The 25896-nt window shown below is 45.1% G+C and overlaps 1 protein-coding gene across 2 annotated transcripts in view; it reads right to left on the reverse strand.

Annotated features, from left to right (window-relative positions):
* Positions 1-25896, reverse strand: part of GALNT6 (polypeptide N-acetylgalactosaminyltransferase 6) — a 44497-nt gene that overhangs the window by 18233 nt on the left and 368 nt on the right. Inside the window, exons 2-5 of one of the 2 annotated variants that reach the window (XM_073318598.1) lie at positions 15727-15913; positions 11635-12214; positions 6522-6694; positions 258-407 (exon numbers count right to left, since the gene is read on the reverse strand). In XM_073318598.1, the coding sequence (XP_073174699.1) occupies positions 258-407; positions 6522-6694; positions 11635-12122 (811 nt within the window). In that variant the 5' untranslated portion in view covers positions 12123-12214; positions 15727-15913. The remainder of the gene's footprint in view (positions 1-257; positions 408-6521; positions 6695-11634; positions 12215-15726; positions 15914-25896) is intronic. The other variant, XM_073318597.1, reaches the window with a different exon arrangement.

Here is a 25896-nt window from a genome sequence, read left to right on the forward strand (position 1 = left end):
ACGATAAAAAAATAAGGCATTCAAAAGTTTAACAAACGGGGGAGGGGAGCACGTGCCAAAGATGCTCCTTGCCTGGTGTGCAATTTGGGCTCGGGCTGGGCCTGACTGAAAAGAACCAAAAAGTGGGGGGAATGTAAGTTGCATGGTTTCTTTCTAGGAAAGAAATGTAATTTCTAAGTAACATTTTCAAAAGCAGCTAAAAGCCACACCTGGGGTCCTGAAGCTGACTCAAGGCAGAAAGGCCCAGCTATACTTACAGTGAGCATCCAGGAAAGTAAGCACCTCTCCGCTCGCGACACCAGCACCGAGTAGTCGTGCTGTTATTAACCCTTTCCTCTCCTGCTGCCGCACAACTCTCACGATCTGCAGCTGCTTCACGTAGAGATCCAGTTGGTCTTTTAAATAGTCTGAAAGGGAGAGTTTATCGCATGCACGGAAAGTGAGCAGGGGTCATAATTCAGGAGGTCTGCAGATCTCAAAGCACTTTGCAAAGGCAGCAAGTGATATACGCAGAACACACTGTGGGATTGACGCATACAGCACTTGCATCAACACAACCTGAAGCTCTGAAAACCCCAAAATACATATTAATTGACCAGGCTGATCCTAGATCTGAGCCTCACAGAGAGGACTAAATCCATGACAAACGCCAACTTCTTAAAAGTTGGTTTCCCCCACAGCTGAGACTCTCTTTCCCACTTCCTCAGGAAGAAAAAAAAAAAAAAAGAATTAAATCTTTTCTGCAGAGCTCACTGACCAGACAATTTCCTTGATTTTCTCCCACCTCCCCACTAAGATTCATGACTAGCTTGAGACTAAACATGGGGAAAAAAAGACATTCCTCCACCAAAAAAGGATTTTTTATTTGTTAAAATGAAAGCGGGCCTTGCAATGAAATGCACTCTGCAATCTGAACTATGGAGCTCTTCCTGCAGCTATAATCTCTCCAGCTTTCTCCCATCAAAGAGATTAGTCTGGGACTCAACAATACAACTAAAAAATTCTCTTGACCTGTAGTTAAAACTTCATCATGACCAAGCAGATTGGGGATGGGAGGAGTGTGACTTGCTTAGAGAACAGGCTCAGGTTCAGAGTCGAGTGCACAAAAGAGAAAGAATTAGGTTTTTCCCTCCAGCCAGATGCTACCATGACACAAAAGGCACCAGAGGATGAGCTCAGCAAAGAAAAGGAAAGGGATTAAGGAGAAAGAGGAACGTTGTGAAATATCTTGGCTTACTCGGTGAGAGGCAGGTCTAAGAAATGCAGGTGCACAAAGCTACTCTCATCCCCAACAGAAAGAAAGAAGAAAGAAAGAAAGATCAGGTCACCCAAGCCTCTTCAACATGCAGCCAGGAAACATTCCCCAATTAACATTTCAGGGGATAATATCTACCTTAGATATTAACATGGCCTCCATCCCTGAAGAATCTGGATACCTCATAACCTTTAATGTATTTAATTATCCCAGTATAACAACAATGCCTGTGTTTTATATAGTGTTTTTCATCAGGAGATCTCAAATGGCGTTGCAATTGGTAATGTATTTATTCTCCCACACCTGTGTGAGGCAAGGCAGTGCTGTTAGCCTCAGTTCCCTATCTGTACAATAGGGATAAGGAACTTGCCCAAGGTCACACAAGGCAGCCTATGACAGAGGAGGGAATTGAACCCAGGTATCCTAGAATCTCAGACTAGAGACCTTACTGCTGGATCATCTTCCGTAATGATTGCGGAAAGGAAATGATTAGATCGAATCTAGGCATTTGCAGAGTGAAAATGGAATCTCAGATCCAGTCACATTATGGAACAAAGCAGGGAATTACACTCTTCCAGCAACTCTAACGTCTGACCTTGGCACATTGGCTCCCCCAAGGACATTCAAGCTCACGTGAACGGCGACAAGAGAGTCTGCTGCTGCGAGGCTAGACAGGAAGTGGTGAAGCACCGTTTGCTCTTCTGTAAATGTCAGAGCAAAGCAGCTGTGGGAAAGGCACTCAAGTTACTGGTTACGACCAAGTCCACAGCTCCAGGGCCTGGGCCACAACAGGAAACGGTGGCAGAACAGAAAGCACAATCCACGTTCAAGCAGGTTTTGCAAAGTTTGTTGGCCTGCCGGTCAGGATTCCTTCTCCAGCTTTTGTGGCCAGCTGGGAGAGTCACTTCCCTGCTCTGCGCCTTTTTGTTTCTCCTCCAGTCCTTTCACTTGACTATTTAGACTAAGCTCTATGGGGCAGGGCCTTTTTCACGGTTTGTACAGCACCTAGTGCCATGGGGAAGCCGCTTGATGCTCCTGTAATAAATAACAATCGCTGCTAAAATGCAGGAAGCTAACCCAGCTGGTAAAAACCATCCGCAACAGAATTAGGCTGTAAAGTGGGTGATGCAGTTGGGGGTGGGGTGGGGGAAATGTAGTCCTACTTGGTGCTGAAAGAAAATAAAGCCTTCGCCATCCTATCAACATCCTTTTCCCCAGGATAAAAAGACACCAGCACAATAGAGGCCATTGAGCTAGCAAGGCGACTGGATAGCACATAAAAACTGCACGAGACATGATATTTCACAGGACAGTCTACAGCGCTCTTTTAAACAGGCTGGGTGGTGAGCGGGAAATGAGATCCACTGATAAAGAGGAGTTGGAAGCTTTATAACCAAGTGCTAAAGTGTCAAATGCCAGGTCTGTCTTTAGGGAGATCCAGTTTTTCACCCATTAAATTAAGAGCGTAGAGAGGTCATTGGAGGCTGGAAACAGCTCTGGATTAGCAGGGGACATGCATCAGCCAACTGACTTGATTTTGTTTGCATTGTCAGCACGAGGGGTCCATTACTGGTGCATGGAGGAACACTTCCCTGAAGAGTGTAACAACAAAAAGAGCATCCCATGTCGCAAAATTTAAATTTCTTCTGAGCACCGAGTGGGAATCACCACACATGGTACATACCTGTCCTCTCGCCAAACTTTTTAACCAGCCTGCCTGCTGGTGGACATGGGGGTGGTAACGTTCAGCTAGGACACTGGACAGAGTCATCCAGTAGACCTAGGTTCTATTTCTGGCCCTGCCATGGGTGATTCACTTCCTACCTCAGTTTCCCCACTCACCCTTTGTTTTATGCTTTTAGACGAGAAGCTCTTCGGGGAAGGGTCTGTGTCTTACCATGGATCTAGCTACACTGCAATCAGAGGTGTGATTGCAGCATGCGTATCCATACTTGTGCTAGCTTTAATTTAGCGCTCTTGGTACCAACGGCAGCGAATGGCCGCAGTCACATCCCCACATGCACAGGGTCTGTCTACACAGCATTTAGCACAGTGGGGCTTGGAGCTTCTAGGTCCTACCGTAATACAAATGAAAACAATGCAATAAAGCCACCCCACAGACAGAGTAAAGCAAATCATAATATAAACTTCACCTCCTCTCTATCTATGCCCACATGGTGTTCATATAAACACAGATCCGCAAACTAAGGACCCCTCGGCCCTATATGATGCTCAAAAGGGAGTTAGGGTTGTCACCTGTCTGGGTTTTACGCCGACAGTCCTGTTTTTGGCTTCTGTGTCTGGGTGCCATTTAGGGTTGCCAGGTGCCTGTTTTTTAAACTGGAAAGTCCAGTCGAAAAGGGGACCTGGCAGCGTCTGGTCAGATGTACTGACTGGACACCAAAAGTCCGGTTACCGCGGGGCTGTGTCATTAATCCACCTCGCTCAGCTGGGCCCAGCTCCTACCTGCAGTAGCTCCTGGCCCAGCCTGGGAGATGAGGGAGCCCAGCCAGGGGTGGGGAGGGAAGTAGAGATGATCCAGTGAGCGAGGGGGGAAAAGAGAGGAGCAAGTGATGAGGGCAGTGCCTCTTAGAAGAGGCGGAGCAAGGGGCAGGGCCTCAGGGATCCAGTTACTAGCAATTAGAAAGGTGGCAACCCTCGCTTCCACACTGGCTTTGCACTGTGTGGAGGTCTCTGTGGCTGCCCATTCACATGCAGCAAACTGAAGATATTTGTTTATCCTCACCCCCACCACTTGGTCAAAGCTTGATCTTCTCCGAGATCTAAGCTGCAGGCAGATCTGATGCTGAACCATGTGATTAGTTTGCCTTGGTTGCAACTACTTTAGATCACTAAATGGCAGCTTGCCTTGCAAGTGAGTAATTGCCAAGGATGGAAAGCATAATGTGTTCTGTTTACAGGATGTGGGAGGGGTTCCCAGGTTGTTACTTGCAGACAGGTATGTGCAGAGACCAGATTTAAAAAAAACAACAAAAAACAAAAACAAAAACAAACAAACCCAGAATTCAGTGCAACCAAGGGGAAGAATCAAGGAATTCGCCACATATACAAAGGGGATCATCTGAATGTTACCAACTCTTTGGAATTGCACCTCCCCTGCATGTGGAAATTGAAAGCAGCATTTAACCTAAAATAAGGCCTGGTCAGGATTTCTAGGCCAAAAATAGGACCTTCACTCCCTAGCCCCCACCTCCACAATCATAGGTAGGAACCTGTGACTCATTTCACCTGCCCAAAAGAAAAATGAAGTTTGCAAGTCTCCTTTCCAGGGAGTGTTACATAGCCTAGCTCATTTGCCAATTGCTGAGCAGACTTCATCAGTGGAATATGCCATCCATAATTAACCCAGCATTCCACAGACATTTGGGAACTAAGCTTCCTTTGAGGAAAGTGGAACTAACCCCCTTCAAAATCTGGCACTTCTTGTTAAAGGCCCAAAATAGACAGTCAGAATAGATTCTGTAGCTCTTCCGAATAGAATACTTCCTCTCCTTTCACGCTTTGGCGAGCAGCAAAACACTTAACAGCGTTGATATTTCAAGTATCACCCAAGTCCGCACCTGCTGAAGCGAATGGGGCAGTTCACACGTCTGAGTTATTGTTTCAGGCTCTCTGCAATCTCAGGCAGATGCTACTGCGTCTGTTACAGATGGGTTAAGTTAGGTTGTAATAAAGCCCTGAAAACAGCTACAGAAAAAAAATTAAAGGGCCGAGACTGGAGAACAATTGGGAGGCCTGCCCCCTCAGGGATGCATGCCTTAATGAGGCTTGCTGTGCATGCATGTTGCAGTAACAAGCAGAACAGGACCCCCAGGGACAGTGGGAAGCAGCTCTTCTGGGGTAGCCTTATTGGAAGCTTTCCCTGGCTGAACCACTAGGAACTCCTGCACTCTTGTTTTAGCTGAGTCCCCTCTGGTGGGCTGGGTCTTGTCTGGGAATCAACTCTTTGCAGCCCAGCTTGGAAAAAAGCTGGCACCTTGGGAACAATTTTGTTGCTGCTGGGTGGAAATGAGCTCACTATTATTGGAGTCATCTCTCACCATTTCTTTAATACCGTCAGCTGCATGCGTGGAGGTTTTTTCCCCCCTTTTTGCTGGCCAATCAAAAATTCCAGCCTCACCGCCCCGAGGGAACGTCCTTGTAGTTTAATGGGAATTATTTGCAATTGTGCTGGAAGGCTTTTAGGGACAGAGCTCTCTTTGGCCCTTTGATGACCAGTTTCACTTGAGTTTGGTGCAATAGATGGTGCTGTATGGTTACGTTTCCTTGAGTACCCTACTGCAGGTGGACTTGTCTCATTTTCACACCCAGCTGTGCATCACAGAAGCTGAAAGAGAAGCCACTTGAGACTAACTAGAGGCCAGCCTCAGAGATTAGAGCTCTTAATGTAACTTGGAATCAGGCCCATAAAGTAAATCCCTTTTTGGGCAGCTATGGCTTTTAAGTGGGTGCAAAACAGCCTGGCTAAGAGCGTCCTTTGCACAGGCAGCTTCTCTAGCCAATAGAGCTAATAAGAGCTCTACACCAATGCTGCTGCCAGCCCCAGTATAGGGGCACATGTACAGTGCATGCACCAGGGCTATTCTATATGCTCTACTTCCCAGGGCTGCTCTAGCTTACACCAGGAAATGGGTTGGCTCCCGCACAGTCCTGGAATAAAGGGAGTTTTCCCCCATGCCAATCCTATTTAAGCCCTGCTCCACATGCAGGAAAAGTAACTGAGAAACCAGGCCCCAGCCTTCCAGTGGGAGAGAAGGGGCCTTTTAGCAGCCAGGGATCTAAGAGATTGCTGTGTAGAATCATAGAATATCAGGATTGGAAGGGACCTCAGGAGGTCATCTGGTCCAACCCCCTGCTCAAAGCAGGACCAATCCCCAATTTTTGCCCCCGATCCGTAAATGGCCCCCTCAAGGATTGAACTTACAACCCTGGGTTTAGCAGGCCAGTGCTCAGGAAGGAGGTTTCATAGACAGAGCACTGCACTGAGACTCCAGAGACCTGGTTTCAATATTGGGCTCAGACACAGATTGTGCGCGTGACCTTGGGCAAGTTACTTAATCTATTCTGCGCCCCAGTGCCATCTCTCAGAGGGCTACTGCAAGGGTTAAATCCTTTAATGTCCATGAGATATGGTGATGAGGTACCTAAATTACAATGGTATTGGGTTGAGGGAGCAGGAGACCCCCAGAGACTCTTCCCATTTCAGACTCTGCTTCCCTCAACTAGTTCCAAGGCCCTAACTCACCATCTGTGCTGGCGTCGTCCACCAAAATGATCTCCTTTAGTAAGATGGCAGGGGAGGAGTGCAGGACGCTATACACAGTGCGGAGCAAGGTGGACCAGGCCTCGTTATGAAACACGATGATGACACTGGTGGTGGGCAACAGCGGGCAGCGTTTGAACTTCTGATCAATGCATCTACGAGAGAAATTGAGCCTAGTTAGTGAGTGCGTTTGTAATGCCCTGGCTGCTCTTGGCTTAGTCGCTCTCCAGAGCCTGGACCTCATAGCTTTATGGGTCTGCTACTGTCTACAAGCTCGCAGGCCTGACCTTTTAGCTCAAGCAGCCTGTGTGGTTAGATTCAGAGGACCCAGACAGAGCTGGGCAGGTTTTCCTGTCCTGCAAAGATTCAAGAGTTCAAAAAAGTTCTCCTTCTACAACCGGAGAAAACAGAGACCTTTTGCGAAGTTTCTCAAAAGATGAGACCTGCCTCAGGACTGCCCAGTGGTTAGCGCTCCCCTGGGATATGGGACAACCAGGTTCATATCACTGTTCTAAACCAGGCAAAGCAGGGATCCATGTTCCCGCAGGCCCAAGTCCCTGATTCAGAGCAGGGATTTGAAGCTAGGTCTCCCAAACCCTAGCGGGGTGCCCGAACCAAAGGGTCATCAAGATGGATGCATTTCTGAAAAAAAAAAAAAAAAAAAAAAAAAAGGGGTGTCAATGCATTGGAATTTTCTGACGAAAAATCGTTTAGTCAAAGAGATTCCCAACCAATTCTATTCCCGCACTCACTCCCGGCAGCGGACCCAGTCAGGACATCTTCACATGCATATTTGCAATGCATAATCCAACATGGGTGATGCTCCCTGGTGGCAAGTTGAACATCTCCTGATATTTCTTTACCGAGATGTTTAATCCCCAATGTTCAGAGACAACATCCAGCCCTCATCACGCCTTATACTTAGATTGCCAAGCTTTTGGGGACAGAAACCATGAGTGGGGCTCCCAGGAATGACTGCAATGCAAGTAATTAATAGAAGGGCATCTTTTCTCATTAATGTGCAAGGCCACTAAGCAGCCACAACGGGAGTTGAGCTCTGAAAACGTGTGTGTGTGTGTGTGTGTGTAACAGGTGCAGTGGGAGGAGAAGCTTGCACTGAAGAATCACTCCGGACTGAAAGGGGACCTCATTTTTCAGTGGTTCACTCAATTCACAGCTTCTCCAACACAACCAACCAGAGGGGAAGGTTCGGTGACAAACATGGTGGCGGTTTTTGCCAAACAGACAGAGACTCCTTCCCTTCCTGTAGGCCGTCTTATAGCCATCCCATTTCATTTGTATCTGCTCTCAACGTGGGCTTGGCTCTATATCCTGTTTCCAACCCCGCTCCTCCAGTGGGAAAGGTTTACAAACCCCCTTAACAATCACTGTGAAGTGTGTTAATGTGTTTACACCAGGTTCCTAAAGCAGTTAAACAGCCAGGCTGCAACCTCCAAGGTTTAAGCTTTGCCAAAGTGCCCATCCTCCATGCCCTCTGTTACTTTAGCTTTGGAGCACCTCTGTCTTTTAGTCTGTTTAGCCTGCCAACACTCCACTGTACAGATTGGAACTGAGGTACAGACATACTAAGTGACTTGCCCAAGGTCACACAGGAAGTCTCTGACAAAGAAGGGACTAGAACCCAGCTCTCCTGAGTCCTAGGCTAGTGCCCTCACCACCCCTCCTGCCACATGTCTAGTGCTTTTGGGTGCCTCAGAGAAAACCTTTTAAAGTGGCCTGATTTTCTGATAGCAAGTGCTCAACATTGTTTGAAGGGGGGTGGGAAGAATCTGGTCCCTTTAAGGTACCACTTCAGGTATCCCAAAGATACTATACATCTGAAAATCTTTCACTGTTCAGTCAATACAATGCATATGTAAATAGTATACATATGAGAATATGTAAATAGAATTGTACTCTTTTTAGAATAAGAAAATAGTTAGCTCCTAGCTACAGCCAGTTCAATATCCATGACATTTGGGATAGGCTGCTCTTAAGGATGGCACCAAAACAAGTCTTGAAATACTTTGGGCCTAGCGTGGGAAAAAAAAAAACCCCAAAAAACCAAAAACCCAACCCCCTCTTTTGATTCAACTGCATACGAGCCCTGTTCTGAACTTTCTGGAGGGCGTGTGAACAGCCCTCTTACATCCTACATACTTCAGCTGCACATCAAAAGGGGAAGCGTTCCACATGGCAGATCAGGCTCTGCGTCGGCCTTGAAATCAAACAATGACGGCCCCTTCCAGCTGAGCAGCAGAGCCAATTTCTCTAGCTAGCCGATTTATGTTTCGGTTCTGGAGTGCTTTTCACATTCATTTAAATTGGTTTATTCCTTTTCGGTTGACTGAATACCGTTCCTGTGCTTTTCCCTTCCAGAACTCAGCGACCTTCCATTGTCATAGCCACACCTGCTAGGCAAAGATAATTACCTGCTGGGAAACACAGTCTGCAAACCGGGTCTGGGCTTCGAACCACTATTCAAAGCTGTTTTCTTGGATGCCCTCCCTATAAAGCCTTTCCTAACCCACCTCCCGGCAATGGGGCAGGCTGAAATCTCAGAGTGCCTGGCTTGAGACCACAGGAAGGTCAAGCCAAGTCTGGCACATTTGACTCCTTTAGCCATAGCAGGAAGGTAGGGGGCTGTTCCACTCAGCTAAGAAAGAAAAATTAGGGCAGGGCTTCCTAGGAATAAAGGGAAAAATCGATCAAAGCCAAGGGCAGTCTGAGAACAGGGAATTAAATGTTTTTGAAGTAGGCAGACTTCTTTTTCTTTAATGGGAGGTCTATATCTGCACTGGGAGACTTATGTTGGCTGGTTTTTAACAAAGGGCAGCAGGAGGAAGGAGACAGAAGAGGAGGGTGGAAGGAAAGAATTAGTGCCCTAGGCTTTCACTTTAAGTCTGCTGTAGGGAGATTTCTTGTGATCTCCCTTTGTCCCAATGGCGTCTACTAATCAGAGCTGGTAGTCAAACTATGGCCACAGTCTCTCAGTATTCCCTGGATGTTGGCAACTTCTCTTGGGGCTCTGAATGCTGTACCCATAAGACCAGAATCATTGATGTGGTCTACAATGGTTCCAACAATGACCCGGTGCAGACAAAGATCCTGGTGAAGAACTGCATCGTTCTCATTGACAGTACCCCATACCGCAGTGGTATGAAGCCCACTATGCCTTGCCCCTCGGACGCAAGAAGGGTGCTAAACTGACTCCTGAAGAGGAGGAAATCTTAAACAAGAAGTGTTCAAAGATGATCCAGACGAAATATGACAAGCAGAAGAACAACGCCAAGATCAGCAGCAAGCCTGGAGGAGCAATTCCAGCAGGGAAAGCTGCTTGCTTGCCTCGCCTCCAGACCTGGACAGTGTGGCCGAGCAGACGGCTATATTCTGGAAGGCAAGGAACTAGAATTCTACCTGAGGAAGATCAAGGCCTGGAAAGGCAAATGAATGTATGATACACAACTAAAAGACCGAATAAAAACCCCAGAGTCTTGTTATAAAGAAAACCCCTCCATAAAACTCAGTCAAGCAATCATGTGGATAGGGACTATTTCATATCAGTAACTGGCCAGTCCTAGATAAGGCAGTTAGCTAAATCAGCGTTCTCCCTGACTTTAATCCTTGTCGGGCATAGACCTAGTCTACGCTGCAAAAGTTGCACTGGGGTAACAAATGGAAAAAAGAAAAAAAGACCAATCTAGATATACTAGTGCAAGCCACTTATATAGAAGCACTTAAACTGATTTAAACCTAGATTAAACCGCTTTCGATTCATTCAAATTCAGGTACAATTGATTTAGTTGCACAAGTGTAACTTCTGTAATCGAGACAGGCCCCTGGAAATCTCTCACACACCTGGCTCTACCCACATATACCAAGCCGGACTGGTGCCTACGGGCTGAACTCTGCCCTCCAGTGTGTGTGCGCACAACTGCCACAGGTCAATGGGAGGATGCTGGATGTCTCAGAGTGTGGAACTCAGTTGCAGATCTGGGAGTTGCAATGACTCTGCATCTAGGGGAGTTTGTTTGAGTAACTAAAGTCACCTCATGCACAATAGAACTTTTCTGAAGCAATGCCATGAGTTAGGGCGTGTGTCCGTTCAGAACCTCATCTACCCTGGCCAGTATTTACGGTAGCAACTTTAGCATTCAAATGAGTGGTAGAGATGCAGCTGTCTGTGAAAGGAACGGCGCAAGTTCTATATACATTGGTTGAACATAAAAAAACTCCTTTTCAGAAAAACATTTTGGTGGCGTTTGTGATTATCTAAGAAGGAAGGGAATGCCAGGCTACACCTAAAATCAAAACTGAAACGCAAATGAAATGTCAATGAGACTCAAACTAGCTGCCCGGACCCTGTAATAGCTACAGTAAAAACCCTAGCGATGGCCTAAGAAAGGAAAGATGCTAGATAAAGCGTGAGTTTTCTGAAGCTTAGAGAACTTAAAAAAACCCTATTGTGTCACTGCTGTAATGCAGAGAACACTCAGACTGCAGAGATGGGGGTGAGATTTTTTAATGCAGTCCACACATCTTCCATGCTCTTAAATTGGAAGATGTGAGGTTAATTCCTCTGGCTTGCTTTGAAAAAAGAAACCTAAACTATAACTCTCTCTTGCCTTGCACTCGTGTCATCATTTACACCTGGGCGAAATGGGTGTAACATTTTTCACATTCATTGTGCATAAATATAAATGATAAAATGCAAGGCAGCGAAGAATCAGGCTCTGGAGAGGATAGCCATCAGAAAGACTTCCCCTCTCCACTGGATCTAGAGCTGGTCTCCATCAGTTGAAACCAGTGCAACTTTCAGGTGTTACTTTAAAGCGATTTAGTTAAGCAGGTGCAAAGGGCCACATGGCCATTCTTATTTTAGTTTAACTTAAATCAGTTAGGAACAGATTAATGATGAACCCAAATTAAAGTTTACATGGGTTTAAAAAGCAGATTTAAGTTATACTGGTGCAGCTTGTGTGTGTAGATGTGGCCTCAGTCCAAGACTTGGTTTACAGATCCCATCTCTCCTGCGGTACTGATTTTTGTGCTGCTTTTTACAGCAGGCATAAGAGGAGGAAAGGGGAGTTCTTACTCTGGAGGTCGGCTGTCAGGTCCCAACGCCCTTTGGAGAGAGATCTGGTCGCTGGCAAAGGCATTAAAGCAGTGTTTCTCATAGCCGCGCTCCTTCTCCTTGGTCTCCTGCTGTGTCCACTGGTCCTTTTTAAAAGCTTTGCCCTCAGCTCCTGGGCTGTTGGGGTCTTGGGACGGTCGTTCCATCAGTGGTTTCAGTTCAGCTGGGGTATAGTAGCCTGGAAGGCAGGACTTGCTGCTCTGCAAAGGCACCTCTTGCTGAGCCGGAGCCCGGATCTGTAGCTTTGGCATCGAGTCGCGAATGTTATTTACTGCCCCCATCATCATGTCAATTACTTGGTCTTTCTTCTCGACAATGTTTTTCAGCCAGGGCTCCTCGGTGTGGTCCCCATTCCCAACATCCTTCTGTATTATGAAGAGGAAGATCACAAAGACCACACCCACCAAAGCCAGCTTCAATGGGCCATAATTTCGCCGGAATAACCTCATCTTCAGGGATGTTTCCAAAGTCCCCACTAAGTTAGAGTTATGTGCATTTCAGGGTCTTACGTTCTTTGGCTATTCCATGGCCTTTTCCAAACCTGGGGGAAAACAAAGAAATATGTATGAACTCTATTACTATAAACTCATGATCACCTCACTAACATGCCACTGATAAAGAACCTAGCAGATGGAATTTATTCTTGGTACAATGTGAATAGATCATTTCATTTGAGATGTAAGAGAGAAGCCATGACCCCTTCGAATTGTTGTGATCCACTGGCAGTGTGTGTGTGTGGGGTAGTCATTGGGGAAACAGGGCCTTCCATTTCCTGGGAAATTCTACTAATTTTCAAATGTGTTTTCATTCCCAATCAGAACAAAACCATGAATTTAGAAATTTCCAGCCAAATGAAATTTTGGGGGGACAAAAGAGCTTCAGGTCAATTGAAATATTTTGCTTCAACTTTGACTTTTGGAAAAGTGATATTGTAATTTAGAACATAACATACATTTTGAAATGAAAAGTAGTTTTAAAGTAAAAAATCAAAATGTTATCAAAATGCTTTGTTTTGATTTTTTTTTTAAAACCACACAAAATCAACATGTTCTCACAGAATGTTTCGCTTTTCACTAATTGGCATTTTCCAAATGGGAAAATGTTCTGTTGCAAAACATTCAGTCAGCTCTAGTGTCGAATATTAGTTCCAATATCTTGGACACATTCTACATGTGGAGATTTTGGTTGTTTCTCTGGACTATCCAAATCTCTTGGGTCTGCAAAGCTGGGCTGAAATCTCACGAGATTTCATAAAATCTGTTATGAGATTTTCCAGTATTTTCTGCTTCGGATCATGCTGGACAGACCATGACAGCAGCCCATCTCGGAGTATTTTAGCAATTTCTTGTCCAGTCCTGTACTTAAAACAGCAGCTTCAGTAAATATTAAAGAAGGCAACAAAAAACATTATCCAAACTTTTTTGAATCTCACCACCAGGTTTCAAGAACTACTCCCTAATTTAATGACAGAATTCCAAAGCAGACTATTTTGCTTGATCATAAAATCATAGAACTGGAAGGGACCCCGAGAGGTCATCTAGTCCAGTCCCCTGCGCTCGTGGCAGGACTAATTATCTAGACCATCCCTGACAGGTGTTTGTCTAATCTGCTCCTAAAAATCTCCAATGATGGAGATTCCACAGCTTCCCTAGGCAATTTATTACAGTGCTTAACCACCTTGACAGTTAGAAAGTTTTTCCTGATGTCCAACCTAAACCACCCTTGCTGCAATTTAAGCCCATTGCTTCTTGTCCTATCCTCAGAGGTTAAGAAAAAATGTTTTTTTCTTTCTTCTCCTTGTAACAACCTTCTACATACTTGAAAATTGTTACATCCCCTCTCAGTTTTCCCCAGATCTAAGAGTCACGGATAAAGATCAAAACTAATTTCAAGCTGGCCTCAAGGCAACTGAAAGACTTTATTTTCAGACCCATTTACGGAAGATGTACAATACTATATAATACGCACACTGTTTTATTATGTACTACAGAATCCTGATATTTATTTCCCACTACAACAAAGATGAGGGAGGATTGAAAGACACTATGGAGACTGGAATAAAGTTACACGTATGGAGGCTAGCTGTCACACACCTTAAATTCCAGGTTGGTTAAATAGGTAACTAGTCGTAGTTCGATTAGTTGCATCAGATCATAACCTACCATGGGACATAAGGCTGGCTATATTAGTTTGGAGGTCTCAGTAGAACTCATTCCTACACAACCGGTAGGACGAAATTCAACCTCAGCCTGAATGCACAGGAATCAATCCTGAAGCACTTACATGAGAGGAAACTGATCAGGAACAGTCAGCATGGATTCACCAAGGGAAGGTCATGCCTGACTAATCTAATCGCTTTCTATGATGAGATTACCGGTTCTGTGGATGAAGGGAAAGCAGTGGATGTATTGTTTCTTGACTTTAGCAAAGCTTTTGACACTGTCTCCCACAGTATTCTTGTCAGCAAGTTAAAGAAGTACGGGCTGGATGAATGCACTATAAGGTGGGTAGAAAGTTGGCTAGATTGTCGGGCTCAACGGGTAGTGATCAATGGCTCCATGTCTAGTTGGCAGCCGGTGTCAAGTGGAGTGCCCCAGGGGTTGGTCCTGGGGCCGGTTTTGTTCAATATCTTCATAAATGATCTGGAGGATGGTGTGGATTGCACTTTCAGCAAATTTGCGGATGATACTAAACTGGGAGGAGTGGTTGATACGCTGGAGGGCAGGGATAGGATACAGAGGGATCTAGACAAATTGGAAGATTGGGCCAAAAGAAATCTGATGAGGTTCAATAAGGATAAGTGCAGGGTCCTGCACTTAGGACGGAAGAACCCAATGGACAGCTACAGACTAGGGACTGAATGGCTAGGCAGCAGTTCTGCGGAAAAGGACCTAGGGGTGACAGTGGACGAGAAGCTGGATATGAGTCAGCAGTGTGCCCTTGTTGCCAAGAAGGCCAATGGCATTTTGGGATGTATAAGTAGGGGCACAGCGAGCAGATCAAGGGACGTGATCATTCCCCTCTATTCGACATTGGTGAGGCCTCATCTGGAGTACTGTGTCCAGTTTTGGGCCCCACACTACAAGAAGGATGTGGATAAATTGGAGAGAGTCCAGCGAAGGGCAACAAAAATGATTAGGGGTCTGAAACACATGACTTATGAGGAGAGGCTGAGGGAACTGGGATTGTTTAGTCTGCAGAAGAGAAGAATGAGAGAGGATTTGATAGCTGCTTTCAACTACCTGAGAGGTGGTTCCAGAGAGGATGGTTCTAGACTATTCTCAGTGGTAGAAGAGGACAGGACAAGGAGTAATGGTCTCAAGTTGCAGTGGGGGAGGTTTAGGTTGGATATTAGGAAAAACTTCTTCACTAGGAGGGTGGTGAAACACTGGAATGCATTACCTAGGGAGGTGGTAGAATCTCCTTCCTTAGAAGTTTTTAAGGTCAGGCTCGACAAAGCCCTGGCTGGGATGATTTAATTGGGGATTGGTCCTGCTTTGAGCAGGGGGTTGGACTAGATGACCTCCTGAGGTCTCTTCCAACCCTGATATTCTATGATTCTTTCACCAGGAGTTGGGTCTATTTGCACCAAGGATTCATTTGGACTTTTAAGAGAGACAGGTGTATCTGCAGGTTAGGAGTGATGGACGTTCATAGGAATGTGATATGTGCTTTACTTCAATCCAGAAGGGAGTAAGTGTCAAACTTACACACACACACACCATTTAGATATGAGTATATTTCTGGCACTGGCAAGATGGTTCAATGGTTAGAACACTAACCTAGGACTCTGGAGACTCAGAGTCAATTCCAGGCTCTGCCATAGGCATCCTTTGTAACCTTGGGCATGTCACTTAATTTATGTGCCTCTGTTTTCCCATCTGTACAAAGAGGTCTACAGTCCTGCCTCACGGGGATATGATGAGGATAAACATTAAAGATTATGAGGTGCTCACATACTATGGAAATGGGGCCCTGATAAGTACTTAAGATAAACAGGAACCTGTACACTTTGAGAGCATCATTCACCAGATTCTACCACTTTCTACTCACCTTAGCTTTCCAGATATTTTAGCCTTTTTTTAGCTTGTGTAATTACACAGACGCAGGCGGTCAATATCCTGAAGTGGAACTGGACACCTGCTATTAGCTCAGAGGGCTGAATAAGGTCATCTCTAGCTTTCTTGTTCTTTCTTGGCTGCGTGAGGTTTTATGTGCCAAGAGAGAAGTGGCCGCATCTCTAAAGGCAAGGGAAAATTCAAATCACTGTCCCAGGGATGTAGAGGTCATTGCTTTTAGCTAGAAAGAGGACTATGGGATCAAGGACACCTTAGCAGGAGAGCTGTAAGCAAGCAAGCGTTGACTTTCAAGAGTATGCACTGTGCAGAAAACAATCTGGGGACTGAAATCTGGCACTATGAGCTGTGACAGATTTAAAGCTGGCAAATACCCATTTATGTTAATGCAAAGAAATCAGCTTTATGTTAATCTCCCTACTGATTTTATTTAGATTTAAAATGATACAAGACTCCTCTCCAGGTCTCTAGGTCCCCTAAGACATTCGCTAGATAATAGAATTAAGTACCAGCAGCATTAAAACAATCATTCCAACAGGAACTCAGGTCAACCAGCCACCAACAAAAACTCCTATGAGCCTCTTCATTGTTATAGCAAATCCTCAGCCCTTTCCAGAAGCCCTCTCAAAGCAGAGATCTTTTGCAGCGTGCCCGAAAGGTCACTTAATTTGGATTATTTTGGCCCGTCATGGTGGATGGAGCACGTTCAAGAGTCTGGGAACTCTCAGACAGGCTTGGATTCTTGAGTCTGATTGTAAGTTCTTTGGGGACAGAGACAGTCTTTCTGTCCTGTGTTTGTATAGCACCTAGCACCACTGGGGCTCGTAGGTGCTACAATAATGCAAATAAATAATAAAATTGATGCTGAATATGCCCCTAGATGGGTACTGCCTCCACTAATGAGTGACGTTAGGCAGTTTCAAGGAACTCTCCTTCTTGCTAAAATATCAATGGGAAGCTTTTCTTCTCTACTGATAAGCCATTTCCAAGCCATTTCTCCAATTCCATGGCCCCATCGAATCAAAATAATCTGTGTTACTGTAATGCTCAAAGTGATAATGGCATACAGAGTACACTTATAACGTTTTTGGGTGATACTGAGCTAGGAGGATTGCAAGTGCTTTGGAGGACAGGATTAGAATTCAGAATGATCTTGACAAACTGGAGAAATGGTCTGAATTAAACAGAATGAAATCAACCCTGACAAATGCAAAGCACTACACTTAGGAAGGAATAACCAACTGCACAAATACAAAATGGGAAGTGACTACTTAGGAAAGAGTACTGCAGAAAAGGATCTGGGGGATATAGCAGATCACAAACTAAATATAAGCCAACAATGAAATACCGTTGCAAAAAAAAAACAAACAAACAAAACAAAACCAAACCCCAACCATCATTCTGGGATGTACTAGCAGGAGTGTTGTAAGCAAGACCTGAGAGGTAATTCTTCCGCTCTACTCAGCGCTGATAAGGCCTCCACTGGAGTATTGTGTCCAGTTCTGGAAAGATGTGGACAAACTGGAGAAAAGCAACAAAAATGATTAAAGGTCTAGAAAACACGACCTACGAGGAAAGATTGAAAAAATTGAGTTTGTTTAGTCTGGAGAAGAGAAGAGTGGAGGGGGGAAATTATAACTCTTCAAGTTCATAAAAGGTTGTTATAAAGAGGAGGGTGAGAAATTGGTCTCCATATCTACTTAGCACAGGACAAGAAGCGATGGGCTGAAATTGCAGCAAGGGAGATTTAGGTTAAACATTAGGAAAAACTTCTCAACTGTAATGCACTAGAACAAGTTCCCTAGGGATGATGTGGAATCTCAGTCATTGGAGGTGTTTAAGAACAGGTTAGACAAACACCTGTCAGGGATGGTCTAGATAATGCTTAGTCCTGCCTCAGTGTAAGGGACTGGATTAGATGACCTATCGAGGTCCCTTCCAGGTCTACATTTCTATGGTTCTATGAACATGGCCCATAGGTCACATATGAGGCAGCAAGGTTCAGCAGGGGTGTCTGTTTTGGTCACTTTTGTGGGACTTTGAGAAAATGCCCAAAAATTTTTTAAAAGGGCACCCAAGACTGTAGCAGCCTGACATAATTCTGAGACAGGCAATCAAGCAAAAATACAGCTGCTAACTCCCCCTTCTCCAAAAATCCCATCCGTCAACAATTCTCCATGTCCCTATCTGAACCTCAGCTCTGATCAAACACCTTCCCCTCCAAAGCGCTCAATAAATAAGAGCCTTGCAGAATGATCTGAAGGGCAGATCCAGGAGAGTCAGGACTAGCAAGAAAGGATGGTCCAGTGGTTTGGATACTAGCCTACGACTTGGGAGACCAGGGTTCCATCCCTTGCGCCTTTCCTGCACCTACTGAATGGACACCGTTTATACTACCTGTCTTCACTGTAACCCACAGCAGAGTCCCCACTTTGACAGCACACACCAGTAGTTTCTACCCTGAAACTCTATCCGCGGAAGGGTTTGCCTCAGCAGCCACGTCAGCAAACTGCGTGAACTGGATTCTTCAGCAAACTTCACCTGACTGCAAACAAAAGAGCCTCTGCAGTCACTATGCTAAGAAGCAGAGGTATTTTAACACAGTTTCCAGTTCACACACTTGGGACTCCACTTGAAACGTAATCAGAAGTGTTGGCTTTCATAAAGCTCAATGAGCTCCACAGTAGCTCAGAGTTTTGCCTCATGCCATAGTTATTTTCTCCTTATAACCTGCACCTTACAAAGCCTATACATGGCCAGGAAGAGTTTGCCGCTAAAAGACCAAGTTGTTGGCAGAAGCATTACTGAACAGGTAAATTAAGTCTTGCAAAAATGAAGACTTAAGACACATTCCGTAATGAATCCTTCCTACTGCTATGAAAACAAGATTGTTTTTGCTGAGAGAAACAAGAGGGCTGTGTAATCAGAGAAACTCTTCTACCAGAAGATTACAAGATTGATTTTTCCAGCAAAAGTCTTATGGCCAGATTCCCTGGGGGAAAAGGACATTATTGGCCCAAACTTACTTTTACTTTGAGGAATTATTTAAAAAAATATTTAAAAAATTCACTTCCCATTTAAAATCCTGAATATTGTTGCTATAGGGTAACATTTTCAGAAGAGTTTAAGTGACTTAAGCACTTAGGGCCAGATTTTTGTACAAGGTCTATAGGTACCTAGTGAATTTGGGGATTTAGGAGCCTAAGTGCCCTGGAAAATCCCTTTAGGTGCTTATCTGCATCTTTAGGCACTTATGTACCTTTAAAAATCTGGTCCTTAGGAGCCTAAAATTACATTGAAAGTTAATGGGATTTAGACTCCTAAATACTCTCAAATTAGATTTAGACCATGAATAACATTTTCGAAAGTGCCTATGTAACATGAACTTTTACTAGTTAATTTTTGCAAAGTATCATGAAATTCCATTCCCCCCCCCCCCCCCCCCAAAGACCACACTTCTCAGGACATGAGAAGGAATTAGATACTCCTCATCTTACCTTAGCAGTGAGATCTTGTCTAAGCAACAAAAACCCACCACACTGATATTTGGTCAAAATGAAATACCTGCTCCACCCATGTCAAACAGGAAGCCCTTTTTCTCGGTTTCAGATGGATCATAACCTGAGTATTAGTTAGTGCAGTGGTTTGTTGATTTTATAATCCAACAAAAGACACACACAACCAACCTGTTAGAGACATTTCAGCCTGAAAAAGAAGCCAGTTACTACTAGTGGCAGAGTAACAGACAGCTCATATCCTGTCTGAAATAAAATAACATCTTAAACGCTCTACGAGAGCTGAGTCATTACGTCTAAACCTGGGGCAGAGAGAAATTGATTTGCCAGGGTGGATTTTACAGCTATTACTTCAATTCATACTTTCAGCACCAAGCACTTACTTCCCACACCCTCCACAAAAAAACACCCCACCCTCTTCGCTCGTCTGGTTTCATGTGTTGGGTAAACTGGACTAATATAGATGAAGGCCTGAGAGGACCAAGTGATGATTTAGTGATCTGACCTTCTGTATAACACAGACCATGGAATTTCCCAAGACCCACGTATTGAGCACTTCGCATTCGTCATACAAAATTTTTTAAACCCAAAATGTTCTTTATGTCTCCATTGCATTTCAGAAGCTACTATGCTAAGGACAGGCAACGAGATTCAGATCAAATAAAGACTGACCAGAACATTATCTTCTGAAGCTGAGGCATCCAGTGAGACATTACACATACACACATGCTAGTGTCTCTCACATACAGTGCATCTACACTTCCTCATTGAAGCAGGAGGTGGAAACAGTATGAGATAGCCTATTCTTGCAACATTTCCGAACCAGCTGAATCAAAGATGCACTAGACACCTTGCAAGAAAAGAAAATGGTTCTCAGGATCTCCCTACTTTCCCAGATAGGACACCCCCACCCCTCCAAAAAGCAACCACCACAACCTTCTTTCTATTCTACGTGGCATGCAGGAAGCAGCCAGTTTTATCCACTTACATATTTGCACAGTAGTGCAGAGATTAGCAGCACACATAACTACAACATTCTCTTTGGGAAACATGCCACAGGACAGAGCTACAATGCAAAGTGTGTGGTCACTTTAATACCAAGATACTCCTGTGTGAGTTAATTTTGCCTCTCTCCTAAGTTGAGCTGGAACAGGTTTTGTATTACTAAGTACAGGAGATCCTTCTTTCCTACCCCTTGAGGTTCTTTAGATAAGCCAAGACTGGGCAGAGTTGTTTAGACCCAAGAGATTTTCCCATTTTCCATGGTGTATTGTTACCAAATGCATTAGAGGGCTCAAAAATAAGTTTTCCCATCTACTAGCTGGAGGCTGATGTCAAAGAAGGACTAGTTTCAATTTCACTCTCCCACAGCTTGAGAAAGTTGTTTATTCTCATGTATTGGCTTTCCTAGAGCATTTGCCACGGCAGCATCTGAGCTCAAAGGTCAATCCACTCACAACAACCCTTAAGAAAAGGAAGTTTTATTAGCCATGTGCCATGCCAAGAACAGACCCCAAAAGTCAGCTGACTTCCAGGTGAGTCTTTCACCATCCTCTCTCTCTCTCTATGGCCCTGATTCAGCAAAGCACAGGAGTATAATTCAATTTCTATTGAACAGGACACTTGAGCATGTTTGTAATGTTAAGCACATGCTTAAATCCCACGGAAGTCAATGGGGATTTAAGTGTTTTGCTGAGCAGGGATTGGATTACACGTGTGCTTAAAGCTAAGCATGTGCTGAAGTGCTTTATTGAATATGGTGCTATGAACAGAAGCAGACGCACTGGAGTTATTTGAACGTAGATGATGGGGGGGAAAACCCACACTGTATTGGGGTTACATTTGGAAGGCTTCACACAACCACAAAGGGTTGAACTGTAGTTTTTAATTATATATAATTTTTTAAAGGAAAACTAGAGACCTGCAGATATTGGTCATTCAGCCCAACTAAGCCATGATCATCAGTTGCTAATTTCAAGTATTTCCATTCCGTATGTCTTGATGCTTTTCAATGGAATTCCCATAGATCAAACAAGAGTCTTTCATTCTGGCAATTCCAAAGCACTAGAGAAAACACTGAGTTCCATTAATGACACCAAGGCAGGTTGAAAAGGCTCAGGGATGTACTAGCCATCCACAAGCACTTCCAGTTACTGCAGGAAGCAGACTAGACAATCCATATAGGTAACTGAGATTGGACAGGTGCACGGGATGCCTCTGTCATCAAGGACACAAATACTAGCCCCTAGAAAGCAAATCCGCCATTGCATCTCATCCTGAACACCATTATACCTTTATTTAGCAGCATCACTTTCCTTTGTACCCTGCCCTATTCTATAGGCCATCTCCTCTCAGTTCTTTTCCTGGACAGCAGTTTTGTATGTAACTCTTATTCCACTCAGTCTCCTTGAGGAAAGGTCACATTCCTCAGCTCAGGTGTTCAAGCGTCCTTTGGTTTAACTCACTAACCACACATTGTTGCATAAAAGAAAGTGACATCAGATTAGCCTGGGTTTGGCTACACACAGGGAGTGATATAATAGCCACATATTTTTCAAGAGAAAGACTTTCTCCCCACACGCTTTCCATTATGCTCACAAGCTAAATTAACGTAGATTTAACGCAGCAGCAGAATTTCCATTTGGCTTTGTATTTGATGGGAAACAAGTACCTGGAAAAGCCCACGGTGCATTATTTATTATTTAAGTGCTGATAGCATGCTTGGTGCTGAATAAAAACACAATCAGAAAGACTAAGAATAAATATATTACTACTATTGTATTGGTATCACCATTTTGATTCAGGACAAAAAAAACTAACAATACTGTAAAATTAATTAGAAGGTCAGTCAACTTCCACCAAGATTAGGAATTTGAAGTCTTCTGACAGTACAGTGTTGTTAGTAATCACGGAGGACTAGGAAGAGAGGACTAAAAAAAAAAAAAAAAAAAAAAATCCTGTTAAGGAACTAAAAACATCTGTTGGCCACTGCCGCGAAGACCAAAATCAAGCTCTAGGAATCTTCAACCAACTTCAAGCTAGGTGTAAGCAGGTGCAACTTTGTTTGAACTCAGAACTAAATTGCAACTGCTTCCACCCAGTCTGCATTTGACACTTCATTATGGATTTCCTGAATGTGTGCGCGTTTTAAAGTCTTCCCCCTTACATTGCACTAATACTGGGTTTCATTTAACTTATATCATAGAATCATAGAATATCAGGGTTGGAAGGGACCCCAGAAGGTCATCTAGTCCAACCCCCTGCTCAAAGCAGGACCAATTCCCAGTTAAATCATCCCAGCCAGGGCTTTGTCAAGCCTAACCTTAAAAACCTCTAAGGAAGGAGATTCTACCACCTCCCTAGGTAATGCATTCCAGTGTTTCACCACCCTCTTAGTGAAAAAGTTTTTCCTAATATCCAATCTAAACCTCCCCCACTGCAACTTGAGACCATTACTCCTCGTTCTGTCATCTGCTACCATTGAGAACAGTCTAGAGCCATCCTCTTTGGAACCCCCTTTCAGGTAGTTGAAAGCAGCTATCAAATCCCCCCTCATTCTTCTCTTCTGCAGGCTAAACAATCCCAGCTCCCTCAGCCTCTCCTCATAACTCATGTGTTCCAGTCCCCTAATCATTTTTGTTGCCCTTCGCTGGACTCTCTCCAATTTATCCACATCCTTCTTGAAGTGTGGGGCCCAAAACTGGACACAGTACTCCAGATGAGGCCTCACCAATGTCGAATAGAGGGGAACGATCACGTCCCTCGATCTGCTCGCTGTGCCCCTACTTATACATCCCAAAATGCCATTGGCCTTCTTGGCAACAAGGGCACACTGCTGACTCATATCCAGCTTCTCGTCCACTGTCACCCCTAGGTCCTTTTCCGTAGAACTGCTGCCTAGCCATTCGGTCCCTAGTCTGTAGCTGTGCATTGAGTTCTTCCGTCCTAAGTGCAGGACCCTGCACTTATCCTTATTGAACCTCATCAGATTTCTTTTGGCCCAATCCTCCAATTTGTCTAGGTCTTTCTGTATCCTATCCCTCCCTCCACACTTCCTGATGAGGGTGTGATATTGGCCTAGAGAGCCATGAAGCGGTCATGCCCTGGATGGGTATGACAGGCCAAAGACTATGTGAGTACAGATCCAGGTGCCCATTTGCAGCAGAAAAACTGATCTTGCACTGAGTGTTGATATAAAAAAACTAGAGCTGAAGATGCCTGGGTGAGAGGCAACATGTAATAGCTAGGGTTAATTAGCCACTGGGACAGTTATTAAGGGAAATAACAAATTAGTCATCACTTGGAGTCTTTAAAAATCAAGACTGGGTATTGGTCTAAATATATGCTCAAGCTCAACCACAAATTATTGGGCTCAATAGCAGTCACTTACATTAATAGGCAAAGAATAATTTCCTCCACGGCAGAAATCACTGGCTGACGTTCAAAGGCAGACTAGCTAATCATAGCTGTACTTTCTAGTTTTCCAAGTCTAGGCATGGACAAGCTTATTCTGTGCCCCTTTAGAAGACAGCATTCAAGAAACTTCACAAAGAAACTCAGCAGACCTAGACAGGGGTCATTCATAACTGCCATGACGCTCACACCAGCTCAGGGATTGACTGCAGAACCACAATGTACTTGGCTACTTTTAGGAGGGAACCAAGCCTTTCCCCTTTGACTTTAAAAGCTAGGTTTGTCCCTCGCCGTACAACGCAGTCAGATACAGTTATCTAGTAATTAGTTTGTTAGCCTACCCCCTTTACCTCAAGTCTATTCTGCCCCTTTTGCATGCTCTAACTATAATTGTAAGAAGATAAAGATGAGCTCGTGGGACTATTGCATACAATAGTTCTTTTGTTATTCTACAGATACTCTAAACATTTCATATATTGTGAGTTCTGCATTGCTACACCTCATGATTATATTGCAAGTGTCACAACATTTAGTAAAAAGAAAAGGAGCCACAAGTCCACCTTTTCTTTTTGCAAATGCAGACGAACACGGCTGCTGCTCGGAAACCCAACGATATTTAGTGTTATTCTTAAAGCGCGCAGCACCTGGAGTCATGTGGTTGGGTGAAGAAACCTCAGTTTTCATTAAAATAATAGAAAGGAATTAAAAAATAGCCCTCCAACTTGAAGAGAAAGCCTGGGAAGGTAACCAGAGTGCACCCGAAGAGCTCAGAAACCAAATAAAAGAACCCAAGAAATATTGTTTAATTAAAAAAATCTCATGATTTTTAAGCCAATCATGATTTTTTAATATGAGGTTGGCAACATCAGGAGTATAATGATACGTCAGACTTTAGCACTGAGTACTCCCCAAATCCAGCCAGCATTCAAAAGTGTGCTTGGTGCCATTCCAGCTCCCGGCTCCAAATGCACATCCACATCCCCTGGGGCACCAACAGCACCCTGGTTAGGAGCAGGGAGGGTGCAGTCATGGGAACCCACACACTCCTCCAGAGGCTCCACCTGGGAGAAGCTGTTGGCAGAAACTGAATGTTCAGGGAGAAAAGTAGGCCAGGCTGGGGAGAAGCAGCCTAAAGCCCCCCCATGAAGAGAGTCCTTGACCCGCCGGAATAGGGAGGTCTAGCCTCACTGCACACTACTCAGTGCGGCCCCTACCTCGCTTGGCCCTCTTCTGCTCGCAACTTCTACTGGGATATGGAACCAAATTCATCATACAGGACAATCAGAGGTACGCACAACACCCCGTCCAGCCAGAGACTTTCCTGTCCCCAATCCTTCCCAGAGCCAAACCCCCCTCTACCACCAACGTGAGACTTGCTGCCCCCCCAATGCCCCTCTTCTCTCCAGGGTATCATAGCCACCCCTAACTGAAGGGGGAAACCCTTCCGCTCAACCAAGAGAATACCTCCACCCAGAGCCCTGTCTGCTCCCAAGAGAGCCCCTCCAGTGCCCTCTACCCCAGCCACAGCCATCTGCTCCCCCAGCCACAGATCTGTCCCCAACGGAGGTGCTCATTCCTGCCGCAAACCTATTTGTCCCCCCAACACCTCCCTCCCTTCCCTCCAGTGATTCACCTCCACCCATAGCTAGGGGGATACCACACCCCACAAACAAGGGGACATCACCCCAAGCCCTCAGCAAAATCTTCATTACTCTCTACCCCAGCCAGGGACCTGCCGGTCTCCCTCCTCCCAGCAACCCCCTTCTTCAAGAGCCACCCCTAATCTCTAGCTGGGAGGATATGGCTCCCCACAGCCAGTGGGCTACCACCATACAGAGCCCCCAGCAAGTCCCTCCAGCCCCCCCACCGCAGCCAGAGCGCCCCCCCCTTTCCTCCAGGGATACACACCCATCCCTAGCTGGGGGGGGGGGGGGTACCACACTCCACAGCCAGGGGGATACTTCCACCCAGATCCCTACCCACTCTCGCAACAAGCCCCTCCAGCGCCCCCCACCCCAGCCAGAGCCCCCCCCTTCCTCTAGAGCACTGACACCCCCCCACAGCAGGGGGATACCGCCCCTCAGAAACGCCCCCGCCCCTTTCCTCCAAGGAGCCGACACCCCCACCCATAGGGGATACCATCCCCCCCCCCACCCGAGACCCCCCCACCCATAGGGGATACCATCCCCCCCCTCCAGGGAGCCGACCCCCGCACCCAT

The sequence above is a fragment of the Lepidochelys kempii genome, chromosome 20 (assembly GCF_965140265.1).
Source record: "Lepidochelys kempii isolate rLepKem1 chromosome 20, rLepKem1.hap2, whole genome shotgun sequence".
In the NCBI taxonomy this organism is placed as follows: Eukaryota; Metazoa; Chordata; order Testudines; family Cheloniidae; genus Lepidochelys; species Lepidochelys kempii.